At 50.3% G+C, this 16,163-nt stretch overlaps 1 protein-coding gene across 9 annotated transcripts in view; it reads left to right on the forward strand.

Moving 5' to 3' along the window:
* Window positions 1–12,669, forward strand: part of Arfgap1 (ADP ribosylation factor GTPase activating protein 1) — a 15,238-nt gene extending 2,569 nt beyond the window's left edge. For 3 of the 9 annotated variants that reach the window (XM_029473768.1, XM_029473766.1, XM_029473767.1), the window contains 13 exons: window positions 1,330–1,393; window positions 1,840–1,949; window positions 2,249–2,420; window positions 2,964–3,064; window positions 3,730–3,816; window positions 4,303–4,399; window positions 6,527–6,583; window positions 7,552–7,584; window positions 8,586–8,615; window positions 9,346–9,402; window positions 9,856–9,915; window positions 10,592–10,668; window positions 11,240–12,669. In XM_029473768.1, the coding sequence (XP_029329628.1) occupies window positions 1,334–1,393; window positions 1,840–1,949; window positions 2,249–2,420; window positions 2,964–3,064; window positions 3,730–3,816; window positions 4,303–4,399; window positions 6,527–6,583; window positions 7,552–7,584; window positions 8,586–8,615; window positions 9,346–9,402; window positions 9,856–9,915; window positions 10,592–10,668; window positions 11,240–11,573 (1,275 nt within the window). In that variant the 5' untranslated portion in view covers window positions 1,330–1,333 and the 3' untranslated portion in view covers window positions 11,574–12,669. Of the gene's footprint in view, window positions 1–1,329; window positions 1,394–1,839; window positions 1,950–2,248; window positions 2,421–2,963; window positions 3,065–3,729; window positions 3,817–4,302; window positions 4,400–6,526; window positions 6,584–7,551; window positions 7,585–8,585; window positions 8,616–9,345; window positions 9,403–9,855; window positions 9,916–10,591; window positions 10,669–11,239 lie in introns of those variants that run through there. The other 6 variants (XM_029473774.1, XM_029473772.1, XM_029473776.1 and 3 more) reach the window with 4 other exon arrangements.
* Window positions 12,670–16,163: the final 3,494 nt, after the last annotated feature.

Raw genomic sequence — 16,163 nt, forward strand, 5'->3', positions numbered from 1 at the left:
CAGTACAGGATATACGGCGGAGGCATTTTGTTTTGACTTTTATGTGAACCTCACATTAATACTCTGCCTACCTCATGAATAGAGAATGGTCACTTTCAGTCTAACAGCGAGTAGCAAGGTGACAACACTGAAAACCTGTAGCTTCTATCACACAGAGTGTTAGTCTGTTGTTTGTNTGTGTGTTGTCCTGTGAATGAGAGGCAACAGCATNAATCCATTGGGATGGGTGACCACACCTGACTGGTAGGCTAGAGGCCCAGGTCCTGCATCCAGTCCCCTCAGTGCTGGTGTGTGCCATACCACTGGGATTAGTTTATGTCCAACCTTGTGGTTGGCACAGTCCGTTCCTTTGGGTTTATTTTCCTAGTCCCGAATTAAATGGCCCACCAGTTAGTTAAAAGTCAAACATTGCTGAAACTGGCAGATANAGAGAAATGAATAGGGTTTAGGGAAACAGTTCTGTAGGTGAGAGCGCTTTCTGTGTTCAAATCTTTAGTACCTACATAAAAGCCAGGCGTAACTGCACATGTGTCTAAAACCTCAACTTTGGAAGATGGAGATAAGAAGATTCTGCGAGCTTGCTCCCAGCCTCAGTATGCCAAGGGAATAGGTTAGAAATCTATAGAAGACAATCTATGTCCTCCTCTGGACTCCACACGTGTGTACACAGGTACACATGAAAAGAAGGAAGGGGGAGACATGTACAGGAAATGAGATTTTCATTTTAGCTGAGCCTCATTGCTGTCCTCACCAATGGCCCTAGGCAGGTGGTCAGCATTTATTATTATGTCCTATGTCTGCATTACTCANGTTTATCTGTCCAGATGTCCTCATAGAGGACCCATTTATAGGCTATCTTAACACCATTGCCAGGAATACTTCCTTGCCCCTTGCTGCAGTCTGAGGGCTTCCTACTTCCTACCCCGACTTGGAGCGCTGGGAGAGAGGAAGTGCAGAGTACCCTCTTCTCATCAGGGCACTGCTCTTTTGTGTGGGGGAAAAAGATTGAGCAGTCAATCTTCATGGGTTTAATAAGGCTACTCCTTGTGAGTTTTACTACAAATGACAGCTTTTTATCAGTTATTCTGCCTGGTGGCACATAATGGCTAAACTTGTACTCTGTGTTGTTCCTCACTACTTGACTGCTAGTTGTGCCCTAAGGTGTCCCTCCTCACTGAGAAGAGCCTCCTTGGTAAATGGCTCCTGNACTGTGCAAGGCTACCGCTGTTAGATCTTAGGAAGAAAGCATTACATAATGTTATTGCACTGCTGGTTCATTTTCTTCCTTGCAGAGTAACTCGTTGTAAGGGCTTGTTTTCCTCCTTGCAGCACCATGGCCAGCCCAAGAACCAGGAAAGTTCTTAAGGAAGTCCGGGCACAGGATGAGAACAATGTGAGTATGACCTCTGGGCTGATGAGCATCTTGGTGTCACATGCAGCGGTGGCTGTGTCCCTCCTTGGAGAGACTGACCACGGCACAGGGGAGCAGCTAGTAGTTCCTGGTGCTCACTAGTGTGGCTTGGGNAGTGGGATTTCTGGCGCATCGCTCAGGTTGTGCTAAGGATGCTTGGTCTGCTTTCTAAATACATTTCTCATCAGAGGTTCTGTATCTTCATGCCAGTTCCTGGGCAGCTACTGCCACCTCCAGAACAGTCTGAACTCCTTTGACCAACCTGAGCAGCCTTATTAAGCTTATGGGTACGAGCCCTTTAGTTAGTCTGTGCACATGTGGTCCACCACTCTTCTGCATCCTTTTGGGGCGTCTCTTATGTCTTCGGGGTCCTAATCCTGCCCTGAGCTGCTTGGTGAGTTGCGTGTGCCACCCTACCCCCTTTGCAGGTTTGCTTTGAGTGTGGTGCGTTCAATCCTCAGTGGGTCAGCGTGACTTATGGCATCTGGATCTGCCTGGAATGCTCTGGGAGACACCGTGGGCTTGGGGTGCACCTCAGGTCAGTGTTGAACCACTCGGCCCTGCACATCCTGCTCTATCCTACTTTCCACGTTGTGGGCCTGCTGCCCAGATGCTGTCTGATAGGATGTTAGGGGGTGTTCTCCACCATAAGGTGGTCCTCGCTCCGCTAACACTGNCCACAAGCATCAGCTGCTGTCCGGCTTGCCTCTGTGAAGCTGCTTCGGCTTTTACCTCCATACAGGAGGCACCCGTATCTAGCTCAGGATGTGATCTTGGGTTGGGAGGCTAGTCGGGTCTCCTTGGGTTTGGTAATCAGATCAGACATCTGGTTTCTAGCTTTGTGCGCTCTGTTACAATGGACAAATGGAAGGACATTGAGCTGGAGAAGATGAAGGCTGGTGGGAATGCTAAGTTCCGAGAGTTCCTGGAGACACAGGACGACTATGAGCCTAGCTGGTCACTGCAGGACAAGTACAGCAGCAGAGCCGCCGCGCTCTTCAGGGATAAGGTAAGGGCCTGCCTGGCTGGCCACACAGATGAACACTGAGCACACACGCTGATAGGGGCCAGATGGGGCTTCAGTGCCTGGCTGGCTCCACATAGAGAGATGAACACAAAGCACACCTTGCTGGTGGCCAGATGGGGCTTCAGCGGCTTTGGGAGGCAGGTTTTTCTTCTCACTTTGAACGTCTATGGAGGCCATGCACTGTCCAAGAACAGGCCAGAACAAGTGGCCCCTACTAACCCTGTGGCAGGCTCTTCCTGCCCAGAGGGAATGCAAATGGTCTACAATCCAAGGAGGAGAGGAACAGTGAGGAGTAAGTGCCTTAAAAGGATGGCTTAGCTGCAGACGCTCTAAGGATTTGGCTGTCTTAACTTAGAGCCCCTCTGGGGGTCAGATAAATGAGTCCTTGTGCATTTGAAGTTGGATCCATAGCTCACCGACACTTACTTTCATTGTCATGGGAGCCCTGGTTCATAGCGTGGTGGTACTGGCTTATGGTGTTTGAGTAGGTGGTCTATCTCCTCATGACCTGTCTCATCTTGTTAGGTGGCTACTTTGGCAGAAGGTAAAGAGTGGTCTCTGGAGTCATCGCCTGCACAGAACTGGACCCCACCTCAGCCCAAGACACTGCAGTTCACTGCCCACCGGTAGCTCCTCTGGCCTGCTGGTCAGACCTCAGCTTCACCCTCACGTTAGTGGTAGCTTAGGAACTCCATAGAAACCTCATTTACTACACTTGTGGGAACAGCTTCAGTTGTGAGCCATTCCCAGAAGTCAGAGAAAAAAGTAGCTTTTTAACATTTCTGAAAGGATGTAAACTTGTAGTAAAAATTTACCCCATAAGAAGTAGCATCTTGCCCTATTCTGCAGAAGGGTTCCTTCCTCTTCTTGCAGGTGTGTCACACAACCCTTTGGACAGTGCCTGTGGGGATGTGGGCCATGCTTTTACCTCATGTGGTCACTCTTCAGTGAGCTGTTGGTCACACTATAGTGTAGGCCCCAAGATGGCACGGGATGACAGCTCGTCTTCCAGGTCCCGTAGAACATAACCAGGTCATAGCACCACTGATGACATAACACCAGTGTATTTCCCAAATCTGAACCCTGACTGCCATTCCTGGCACGACCAGAGTTTATTGTCAGCTGTTAGATTGATACAGAGAACCACTCGACTTTAGCTGTGCCTGAGTTTCTTATGGGTCAGAGCTGGTACCTCTTTGACCCCAAATATGATATGAAAAGTCCTTGTCACAGACTGTGTGGTTTCATTTGGTGTGTTGAAGCCTTACTGACCTTTAACCTTCTACTTCAGACCCTCTGGCCAGCCACAGAATGCATCTGCCTCTGGGGACAAGGCTTTTGAAGATTGGCTGAATGATGACCTGGGTTCCTACCAGGGGTAAGGCTCTCCAGCTGGGGGTAGCAGAAGGCAGTTGGGAGCATCTTTGACAGGCCACCCTGCAGGGTTTACTCNGTTAGGTTGGACTCTTTCCTTAGGTTAAGCTGGGCCCACTCCTTCTGTATGTGTCCACAGTATGTGTAATCTGGGGTCCACTTGTGGCAGGCCCCAAGATGGCCTAGGTTTGAGTGGAGGTTTTGAATGTGGAGAGAAATCCAGTATTAAAGATGATGTATTTTCTTCCTGGAATCACCTGGCCTGTAAGTGATGCTTGATGTTTTCAGTAACCCCACTTACCAGGGGTTATAGGTCTTGCTGTGGAACCTCAGATCATGTGGTAGAAAGTATCTGTATAGCTCCTGTGCCTGTTGTCCAGAATGCAGGGTGTCCTGTGAGAGGGAGGGGCATCTCTCCGAGTGACCAAGCTCTCACTGTTGAGGAGTGGCAAGGTTCATGGCTGTGGTTGTGATGTCTGTTTATCTTCAGTGCTCAGGAGAATCGCTATGTAGGGTTTGGGAACACAGTGCCACCTCAGAAGAGAGAAGATGACTTCCTCAACAATGCCATGTCATCTCTGTACTCGGTAAGAAGGCCTAGGATCTGCAGAGTGCCTGCTGCCCCAGACATAGCTAAGGGGGTTGTCCAATGGCTAGATATTGGCAGTGTGGGTGGTCCTGGGCACATACCTTTTCATCTGATTAAAGGCCTCTTCTTGTTTACCTCCTTTAAAAAAAAAAAAAAAGGCCTTATATTCATATCCCAAAGGTATTCAGCCACTTCAGGTCATAACACGCACATCAAATTTGCCAAGGTAGATTTCCTCAAAGAACTAAAGGTTTTCTATGGAGCCTGTCTTCCTCTTATCTCCAGGGTATATCCTGAGCCCAGCAGAAGGCTGACCCAGCCTCCTGGCCTGTGTTGGGTAGACTGACTCAGAAAGTGAGGCCCTGAGCAGAGGCTGCTCAAGTTTTTTGGCATTCTACTGGGGTGTGGTGTAGTGTTAGGGTTTGGGGGCATCTGTCTGCTTTCAAGGCAACTTGGAACTCCGGGTCTGAAGTTCAGGGTATGGCATCCTAGGCTTGTTTTTCCGAGGAAAGTAATGTTTAAGCTACTTTTGTTCATTGCGGTGTTGTGTTCTGTAGCAATCATAAATGCACACACCCTGGAGGCCTGGCAGGGGCTGCACTAAGTGGGCTGAATGCTGAAAGTGAAAAGAGAGATTGTGGGATGCACCATTAGTCCCAACACTCAGGAGGCAGAGGCAGGGGGTTCTCTTAAGTTCAAGACTAACCTGGTCTACACAGCGAGTTCCAGGATAGCCAGGGCTACACAGAGAGACTCTGTCTCTAAAAACAAAACAACAACAAACCTAATAAAAAAAGAGGAAAGGCTTTTTGTGCTTATGATACCAGATCTTCAAAATACGTATAACTAAGTAGGGTGCGCAAGGAATAGATGAGATGCTGTGAGAGGGGAAGAAGGCAAGCATCTGCGTTGCTGCAGCACATGCGCACTGCAGTCTAGATGGCACAGATGGAAGACTGACATCACCCTTGTCTTTTGTATCCTGAGTGTTTATTCCTTAATGAGTGAATTTTTTTTAACCTTTTTCTTTCCTTTTTTTTTTTTTTTTAAATGACATGTCTAGTTTGTAGCTCTGTGAACTTATGTGTAGACCAGGCTGGTCTTGAATTTGCAGTGATTCTCCTGCTTCATCCTCCTGCTTATTGGGATTCCAAGCATGAATCACTGTGCCTGGTTCAAACTGTTTTAAAAGTGAAATTGAATATTGTAGTGTATACCTGTACCCCTAGGTCTGGAGAAGCTGAAGCAAGTAGGGAAACTGAGTGAGCCTGAAGCCAGCCTGGGTTACCCAGTGAGAACCTATCTGAAAAACCAAAGATTTGCTTACAGGACCATAGCAGCTACAGTCACTCTTCTGCTTTCACACAGGTTGTTTTTAGGGCAGAAAAGCAGGATTTTATCGTAAGGCCTATGGCTGTTGTAGAGTTCTTTGTTTTTTTGACAGCTCATTTTGTAGACCAGACTGTCTTCAAACTCAGAGACCCATCTGCGTCTGCCTCCCAAGTGNGGGGATGAAAGGTGTGCTCCACCATGTTAGGCCCTGTAGAGTTTTATTTAAAGCCCCTCATCATTTGGCATCTGTACTCCCTGTCTTCTGCTGATAACCTTTTTAAAGGAAGANCCCTGAATATAGATGTCTCCTGAAGGGTAGTGGTTCTTCTGCACTATCTCGAGGGCTAGGGGAGAAGGCCAGCTTTGGTTTAAATGGGATGTTTCTATATTGAAGAAGCTTTAATTTACATTGGAAGGTATTGGTGAGGAGACAACTGAACNTAGAGGAAACCTGCAACCTCTGCCCAGCACGGTCTGCTCCCCTGGGAGGCAGGAAGGAGGCAGGACAGACGTGAGCACAAGCTCACCAACTCCCTTTTAGGGCTGCTCAAGAGGCCTGGTAGCCATCCTGTGCTGTGGTTGGTGTTTGAGTTCCTCCTTTTGTGCAGGACTGTGCTGTGTGCTGCAGCTGGCAAGGGGAGTGTGGATACTGTAGCACTTGGTGGCTTTTGGCTGGTCACAAGAGCTGTGGAGGTATTGGAGGTGCCTTCTGTGGAACCTTCCTGTGCTAAAATGTTGAGACTGGCATGCACAGGGTCTAGAAAAGCCTCATCATTTCCTGTTGTTTTCTCAGGGCTGGAGCAGTTTTACCACTGGGGCGAGCAAGTTTGCATCTGCAGCAAAGGAGGGTGTAAGTAACTGTGAGGTGCATGTTGTCCACTCCAGGCCTGCGGCTCTGGGAGACGGGTCCTGGGGTCCTTCAGGCAGACAAGCATGGACCTTGTCCACTGCAGGATGGCCTAGGAACCCTAACTATAGCGAAGGTGTGTGTGTGTGTGTGTGTGTGTGTGTGTGTGTGTGTGTGTGTGTCAGGGACAAACTGCTTGCAGAGGTTGACTTGATTTCTTGTGGGTGAATAGCTGATGAGTGCCCATGCCTGAATTTCTGCCGTTGGGTCTTCAGTCTTAAAATAGTTTAGCTCCTCTGGCTCACCTTTACCTAAAATGAGAGGAGAACTTGAGGGTCCTAGATGGAATAGAGATAGACCGTGCCGTGTGGGGAGCATGTCTGACTCTGACCTGGCAATCACTGATAGAAGCCAGAAGGTGTCTAGGCTTTGGGCCTGGGGTTGGGCTGTGTGGCAATAGTACAAAGAGGAAAAGGGGTAGAGATAAGTTGGTCCAGTGGTCCACAGGGCTCAGACCAGCAGTGCCCATGGCCGTCCAAACAAGCTGGAAGCCTTCTGTCTATCCTCCCTGCCCATTTGCCATGCAGCAGTTACTGACTGCTGACAAGGTATTTTTCCTCATCTCTAGAAAGGCTGGTGTTAGGGAGATCTGGATCCCTTCCAGCTTGGACCTCTCTAGGTGGGCCTACCTTTTCATATGCTAGGCCTCCATGTTGGACCAGTAGGGCAGGAGTGACTGCTGGACCCAAACATGTCCTACCACCACCAGTTTGTGGGCTTGTTACAATATCTGCTAAGCCAGATCTACCCAAGTCTAAGCAGCAGCAACCTGGCCCTTAGACCTGCTGTCAGGTTGGTGCTTACTTCCTGGGTGCTTGCCAGGGCTTCCACCTGGGCCCCATGTAAATGAAGCCTCTATGGTCAGGGTCACGACATTTGACTTCAAAGTGCTGCTTTTGTTTTCCTTCTAGGCTACAAAATTTGGATCTCAAGCAAGTCAGAAGGTAAAGAGAAGCTCTCTCACTTAGTCTGGCCGGGTGGTGGCGCACACCTTTAATCCCAGCACCTGGGAGGCAGGGGCAGGTGGATCTCTGAGTTGAAGGCTAGCTTGGTCCACAGAACTAGTTTCAGGACAGTCGGGGCTACACAGAGAAATCCTGTCTCAAAAAAACAAAAAGGAAGGAAAAACAAATAAAAACAAAAAGCAAAACCCAGCAACTTTAGTCTTATATCATATGCAGTGTCTGGAAGCACCCTGGGCTAGGCTGGTGCTCGGGGTCTAAAGTTGTAGTCCTGAAGAAGGTCCTCTTCTGTCCTCGCAGTGTGCTCATTTCAGGGCTTCCTCANCCCTGTCTGCCATAGCCACCGANAGACATGAAGCCATAGTACCACAGCTGTCTCAAATGGGAAGGATTGCCTAGGCCATGGCTCTCAGCCTCGGTCTGTTCACCTGGACAGGTGTCACCACACCCTCACTTGGCAGCTTGGATTGTATGGCTGGCTCTTACAGTCTCTGGCTTGGCAGTTTATTTTTATTCCAAGCTGAGTATAATAGTTGCCATGCTTAGAGCTCTGGTCGCCATGGTGAGATGGGCAGGAGTTTAGGTCCTTGTGTCCTGCAGCACTCTATTCATGTACATTTCTGCTTCTCAGGGCCTCTTCCAGCCCCGCACTCCTAGTAACCACCTAGGAGAAGTCTTCCTAGCTTTGCCTCAGAGCTTCTAAGTTTGGAGCAGAGAAAAAAATTATGCCAGGGCCCAGAACAGACTGCCGCGGGTCTGCTGCAGGTAAAAAGTAGTTCAGGCTGGTGTGGTAACCACTGCAGTCCCAGGAACCAGGCAGCCGAGGATCCGTTAAGGACTGCATCATGAGACCCTTTTTATTAATAAAAAGAAAAGAAAAAGGCTATGGTGAGGGGTGTGTTCTCTGCCACTTGTGGGCGTTGCTAATGCGACTCCCACACCTGCTCTTTCTCTGTAACTGCCTTCGTGCCTACTGGGTCAAGTTTTGGGGTTACAAGCAGCAGTCAGAGCCGGTAAAACCCTGTTTGTGCTGGTGCATGCTGCCCTATGTCTGTTGAGCATGCGCATTGCTCCTGGCTGTATCTTCCTTTCTGCTTGGGTCACCTGTGTGTGCTGCACTCACACCTTGGCCTGTTGGTCTTGGAAGCTCATCTTCCCCAAGATCAACATCCCACGTCTGGGCCCAATGAGCTCTGGAGAGAAAGACTGCTTGGTTCAGTTTTCATTTCATGGTTTAATTATCCCAAACCAAATAGCAGCTGGAATTATACCCTACTGGAAAAGAGCCTTCCNAGGTTAATGAATTATCTCCCTTCAAGCTTTTATTTGGTCTTGCCTTGAGGTGGAGGTCCAGGCAAGTCACTTCCTGNGTTGGCTCAAAGCTTCGTGGCCCTTTCTGCTGTTTCTCTTCCTTCCCTCCACCCCGCCTCCCATACGCTTCTCTCCCAAATGAGTTTCATTCAGTGCCTCCTTCAGGAGATGGATGAAGAGTTGCCTGCAGCTAGATCTGTGTCCATTCTCCTGACTCGTGGACCAGAGCCAGAGCTGCTTCCAGCAGTATGAGGGAGCTCCCTTCATAGCGTGACTCTTCCATTCTGGTGTCACTTGTGTGACATTGCTTCCCATGTGGGCCCACATCCCACTGCCTCCCTCTCTGTTGGCAAAGCTTGTGCTGTCCTGTGCTTACTGACCAGCAGCTAATGGTTGCTATATGCAGAGCTTACACGACATCTCTTCCCACAGGCTTCGGAGTTGGGCCACAGCCTGAATGAGAATGTTCTCAAGCCTGCACAGGAGAAGGTATGGGTGGCACCAAAAATCAAGGTGCTGGTGTGTCCCACTGAGGCTCTTTACTTATCTGGGAAATGGGTACACTGGGGATCAACAAAATCTTGCCTCTAATTTTCTCTGGTCCAGATGGTCTTGGGCTTCTTTTTCTTAGTCTTCCTAGTCAGTTCCCAAGGACATCCCAAGGGTGTCCTTCTCTTCCTTCTGTTTTACTTCAGCGGCCAGGCCATAGGCAGTGGTGTTGACTATCTGCAGAAGTAGGAGTGAGTAGTCCCCAACCTTCCTCACAGCAGGAGTCTGGGCAGCAGTTGGCTTCTCCAGACGTCCCAGAGTCGTGTGGTTTGATGAGGTTTTATGGAGCTGAAGCCAGATGGGCTCCTGGTAGAACTTTGGGAGCTTAATGTGACAGGTCTTTGTGCAGTCTGGACTTGCAGTCTTCCTAACGATGCCCTTTAAATTGCACAGGTGAAGGAGGGAAGGATTTTTGATGATGTGTCCAGTGGGGTCTCTCAGTTGGCATCCAAGGTAGGGCTACCCTGCTGACTGCAGCACAGCCCAAGCCAGTCTCCATATTCCAGGCACGGAGCCCCACAGGGTCCTGGGCCAGCTGAGGCAGTGGCCACTGCCCTCTGGTTTCTGAGGGCTTAAGGAATATGGAAACAGCTTGGTTGTTGGGGACTTGCCAGCCACTAACCTGTGTTTCTTCTCTGTCTTGCTGCCATTGGCCTGTCCCTTGGTAAGTGCCATTGTCAGCTATTGCTGGTCCTGTGACCTCGGGGCCTGGTGGGATGGGAGTGAGGTCATCAGCTTTCACAACACAANGGCAATAGAGAATATCTCCTGAAGACTTTCATTGCATTGTAGTAAAGACAAGGCCTGTAGTGGCCCACAGCTCTGAAAGTGTCTCAAGTGTTGTGACATCAGGAAGGCCATGCCTTTCATTATCTATGTGGCATTTTCCCAGCTATCACAGAAATGTCTGCGAAGAAGGCAGAGAGAGATGTTCACAGCAAACTAAACAGCCAACAACTAGTGTTCTTCAGCACTGCTGCTGTGTTACTGTNCACAAGTGTGTGTGTATCTGTATGTGACACTCCTCCAAGTTTTGTCTTAGCAGAGCAGCATCCATTTTTGTTGATGTTTTAGAGCCAGAGGTGCTGTGTAGAGTGGGGCCCCAACTTTGTTTCATGTCTCCTTCCAGGTCCAGGGAGTTGGCAGTAAGGGATGGCGTGATGTCACCACTTTCTTCTCTGGGAAAGCTGAAGACACTTCAGACAGGTAGTCCACGTCCTCACCCAAGGCCCTGGGTCCCTTGGGCTCCATGAGAGAGAGCTGGTGGCCTGGCCCANCACCCTCTGCCCAGTGTGGTACACACAGTTCTTTACTAGAGGCACAGTGACTGCCCTCTTACCCCCACTACCAGGGCCCCTGGATCATGAGCAGAAGGCTGCATCTTCTTTCCTAGCACCCTAGCAAACACGCTGTAGTTTGAGTGATAGATGGGAGTGAGGGTAGCAAGAGACAATCCCTCCCTTCCAAGAAGCTGCTTGTCCTCAGTACCTTACAAGGCCAAGTCTCGGTCCCTCACCTGCTGGGCTGCTCTGACTCTGCCAGGGTGGCTACGAAGCACCAGGAAAGGCAGCAGCCTCCTCCTGGCCAGGAAGAGGGCATAGAGCTGTTACAGGCATTTGGCCACACCTTGGTCAAATGTAGGCTGGGCATGTGAAGCAGTGAGTGGGTCTTGTTCTAAAGAGCCCTGAGACTTGAGCAGATTGGGCAGCTTGAGGAATACAAACAGCACAAGTGTCTTTCTGTGACAACTATTGAGATTTTGTCCTTTCTGTAATAGACCCTTAGAGGGCCACAGCTACCAGAACAGCAGCGGAGACAACTCTCAGAACAGCAACATAGACCAGAGCTTCTGGGAGACCTTTGGGAGTGCTGAGCCTCCCAAGGCCAAGTCCCCAAGCAGTGACAGCTGGACCTGTGCAGACGCCTCAACAGGAAGGAGGAGCTCGGACAGCTGGGACGTTTGGGGCTCAGGTTCCGCATCCAACAACAAGAACAGCAATAGCGATGGCTGGGAGAGCTGGGAGGGAGCCAGTGGGGAGGGCAGGGCAAAGGCCACCAAGAAGGCAGCCCCATCCACGGCTGATGAGGGCTGGGACAACCAGAACTGGTAGGAGCCTAGCACCCTAGCCCAGCCCTGCTGGGGACCGCTGTGTTTGCACTTCGCCCTTCTTNTTCCTCCTGCATTTGACCTCAGTGTGAAGACAGTGGCTCAGGCAGGACTCGAGTTGGTGCTGCCTGCCTGGTGTGGGTTGGCTTTCTCTTAGACCTCAGGGGACATGTCATCCACCTGCCTCTTGGGTCCTCTGAGCAGCCCTCCTGGACTCTGGGTTCTTGGGACCCAGGCACTGTCTCTGCAGCCCTAGCACAGCCTGGGACTGCAGCCCTGTGCAATGTCAGCCAAGTCAGACATCTGCTTTCGTTGAAATGTCTTTTTAAATTTGAAAGGTCTGCTAGTTCTTTCTTCTTGAAGAAAGTGCCTGGAGCCTTAAAGCTGGAAATGAGATGACAAAAGCAATACTGGAGCTCACACTGCCACCGACACCCTCACCTAAGTCCACAGCCTGTGGCCTGTGCTGTGAAACTCACCTTGTGACCCTCTGCCTTTCCTGCATCAGCCTGTCCAGCCCTCAGTTAAATGGGACAAACTCTCCACAGATGGCCACACAAAGCAGACTGGGCTCTGGTCCTCCTTGGACACCTGATTTGAACTTGGCCAGCCCTCGACAGCTCAGAAATGAGGAAAGGAGAGNAAAGGGGCCAGGAGCATTTCCCACATATTTGCCGCTCCCACCTGGTACAGGGGAGCCTGAGCATGGAGGGGATGCTCAGGGGCCAGCTGCCACTGCCAGGGTCAGGCATCTTAATGGGGACCCTCCATCCGGGCAGAGCACCTGTTAGTATTTGCCATGTATTGTGTCTGTGACAGCCCAGGCCTTCTCCCAGCCTGCTCAGGCTGCTCAGAGCACACTTGGTCATGTCTCCCTCAGCATGCAGCTGTCCTTCCAGATGACCCCACTTATTGCCCTGTGGATTTTGTGGAACACTGCAGTTGAGACCCATGTGTTATCAGTGGTTGGTGTGACAGCCGTCCCCTCCTAGGATTCTGTGACTGCTGTGTGCTGTGGCTGGAGAGACCAGCTGGGGTCTCTGTCTCCTTATACCCACTCCTGTCTGACCCTCAGTTTGACCAGCAGTGCATGACCTGAAGTTCTGTGGTTTGTGTGTCTGTCATGTTTGCTCCTACTTTCTGTCTGGGCCCTAAGTTTCTAGTGCTTGCTTCACACCCCCTCCCCCCATGGGGATTCATGGTTCTCCGCAGAACTGATAGGGCTNAAGTTTGGGGAATCCTCTGGGATTGCTTTGTCCTCANGTGGACATGACACTACTCAGTAGTCATGTAACAGGACATCTCCGAGCTAGGGAAGATACCCAGGACTTGTGCCTGATAGAGTAACCACTAATAGATGACATCAGAGGTCAGAGACTTGGGGTGAGAAGACATGGGGTTGTTGAGTACACAGAAAGAAGTCAAGGAAGTCTGAACACGGAGGAAGAACCTCACTGAAACTGGAATATCCCCAGAATGAAGGAGTCCTTGATTTGCTGGACATAAGGTGATATAAGAGGAATGACATCTATTGGTTCTGGTCCAGGAAGCTGCCTGCCTCAGATCGTTTGGGAGTGGCAAACAGCCCTAGCTACTGACAGGTTCCTGGTGCTATGTTGAGTACAGGAGCTGCACGTTTTGAGGCTTGTTTTAACATAATCCAGAGNCCTCTATACCACATGTCTAATGCCTTAAAGGACAGCGTAAGTAAAGCCCAGGGCAAGGTTCTAGGTATGGCCTTTGGCTGCTGCTTGCAGCCTGTATGTAGNGAACTTGTCAGACTATATTCTATAAACAAGGTCTGGAGGGCCCTTCTCTTGGATATATGTAAACAAACACATGGCAGGGACAGCTTGGGCTTCAGGGAGGCCTGGTTAGACTTAAGTCAGACATTGTCGGCCTAGGTGACCTGGCAAGAGGCTGAGCAGCCTTGGATGTCTGTGGTTAGTCATGTAGCTAGGAAGGTGAGGAAGGAGAAAGGAGTGGTATCTTGGGCTGGCTCTCGGCTNGTGGCTTGAGTGGATAGCCTTTCCTGGGCCATGTTAGTGGCCTGGGTGGTAGGCTTGTCTCCAGAGACTCCACATCCTTGGGGCAAGTTATAGCTTGGCCTCTTGTCTCCTATCCTGGCTTTGGCCCAGGGATGTCCAGTGGGATAGTATGGACCCTCCTGTATGTGGCCTGCAGAGGAGTTTGTCTGTGGGCAGCACTAAAGGACCAAGGAGTTCTGATACTTTATGCTGCCTGGAAATGCCCTGGGAGCCCTTGTACNAGCCCAACAGTCTGCTTCCTCTGTACCTAGCAATGGCAGGATTTTCTAGGGGNAGGCCTATATCACCACTACTTCTTGAGCCTTTCCAGCCTGCATGGGTCAGGCAAGCTCTGTCTCCCAAGTGTCCTGGGTGGAGTTAGTGCTTGTTTGGCTGAAATTGATCTGGGCCTCTGGCCAGCTGTTGGAAGTGTGGGTTTTAGCATCAAGGGATTCTGGGCAGGCAAGGTTATCAGTCTCAAGTCAGGCTTCACTCCAGATTTCCTGCCCCAAATGGCCAGACAAGACACAGAGGTCAGCCCCTTTCCNTTGAAACCATTAAGACAATATCCTGAGTGTCTGCGCCCCCATCATCACATTTGCCCACTGAAATTGTTANTCCCATGTTAGTATTCCTACTGTCAGGGCTGTGGTCAGGAGAAAGGTGAGCAGGCTCCAGGGCACTCTGTTCTGACTTAGTTTGCAGGGGTTATGACATGGATCTCAGAGNGTGGTAATGGGTGTACACATGCCATTGCTAGGTACAGGGAAAGCAGAACCGNGGGGCTGGTACAGGGGCTGCCAGGGCATTTCTAGGTAGTAGGAGGTAGAAAGTACAGGGTAGTCCACCCGAGACTCAGTGCAGAGAGGAGACCTGAGCTGTGTGTGGATACACACAGGTATTTCAAGATTCCTGTGAGCTACGGCCACAGATGCATGTACTCAGAGATTACAACCTTTATCTGACTGTGGGAGGGTCTGTAGGGACTGTGACCCTAGATCTCACATCATGGTTTGGAGCCCATGTGTAGTTGAAGACCAAACTGACGCTCCACTAGACCCATGGGAACCCTAGAGTGGCTGGGTCATGAGCCATGCTTTCAAGTGGGAGTAGGGGGCCTTTTATCCCTGACCTGGTCTACTGGGCCACCTTGCCGAGAGTTACAAGGTGAGACCATGGGGTGTTCAAGATGGATCACGAGAGCTTCATTGAGAGCAGAGCTTTCCCNACCTACACAGGCAGGAGCGGCTCAGGAAGGTGTAAGTGGTGTGGGCATGGGCCTGCTCCTAGTTCTAGTGTGAACAAGAAAGAAGGGAATGGAGGTTGCAGACCCCAGCCCCTAGTGATTGGTAGTCTAAATGGTCCTTCCCCCAAATAGGCTGGTCAGAGGCTCTCAATGCCCAGCACCCAGGACTANACACACTGGCCTTTATTCTCAAGAAGCCTCTGGGACCTCCTCTGTGGGACAGACTTGCAGTCCCCCACTACCCCTGGTGGGATTCCCAGAAGAGTGTGAAATGAGTCCTTTGTGCTGGGACCACCATCTCATTCTTGAAAACAAGCCCCAAGCAGCAGAAGATAAAAGGGAGGGGAAAAGACTTTAGGGCGGGCCTAGTGACATCAGGGAAGGGAACCTTTTCTAAGTTCCAGCCTTGTCACAGCAAGACCAAGAGGCATTGGAAAGTGAGGAACACTATCCTTGGAGCAGGAGGTTAGTGACTCATTTATGGCCCTGGGGCTGGGTGCATGAGGGGGCTACCAGAGAATCCACTGGGGAGAGACTGGGAAAATTGATAAGGCCCCACAAGTTGAGGGACTCAAGTGCAGCCTGGAGACCTGAGCATCTTNTCCAGATCCTATGAGGGTTTNAGATGACACTTGGAACTAAGGACATGCAAAAAGGGCTGGTGGGCAGCAGAAGGGAACTTAATGTCCATCAGCTGTGACCTCCCTGGCCATGAAGTAGGGAGGGGTCTGGCTTCAGANTGAGTCCAGAAGGCAGGGCCATTTCTGTGGCACTTCGTAGGCAGATGGAACAGTGGTCCATAGCACTGACACCTTAGTTTAAATTTTCTGGATGGATGCATATATACACTCTAGAGCAGTAGTCCTCAATTTTCCTAATGCTGTGGCCCTTTAAAAAGTTCCGCATGTTGTGGTGACCCTCAGTCATGAAATTATTTTTGTTGCTACCTCATAACTATGGTTTTACTACTATTATGAATGATAATGTAAAAAAAATCTGTGTTTTCCAATCATCTTTGGTAATCCCTATGAAAGGGTCATTAGATGTCCCTACCCCCACCCCAACACACACACAAGGTTAACTACTGTTCTAGGGTGTATCAGCCTGTAGCCTTCCTACTGGTCTTGGCTCTGCTCACAGAGCTGGCTTCTCTGCAGAGGTAACCCTTGAGTATACAGGAATGCAGGTGCTTTGTTCAGGGCTGGGGTGGGGATCTGGGTTCCTCAGGCTCACGAATTCCAGGCTGGGTCATGCTTGTGTTCCCTCCTCCAAAGTGCTACCCTGAGGTGGTGGACTCTACCCCATTGGCCTCTCTTTCAAG

This window comes from Mus caroli, chromosome 2, assembly GCF_900094665.2.
Source record: "Mus caroli chromosome 2, CAROLI_EIJ_v1.1, whole genome shotgun sequence".
In the NCBI taxonomy this organism is placed as follows: Eukaryota; Metazoa; Chordata; class Mammalia; order Rodentia; family Muridae; genus Mus; species Mus caroli.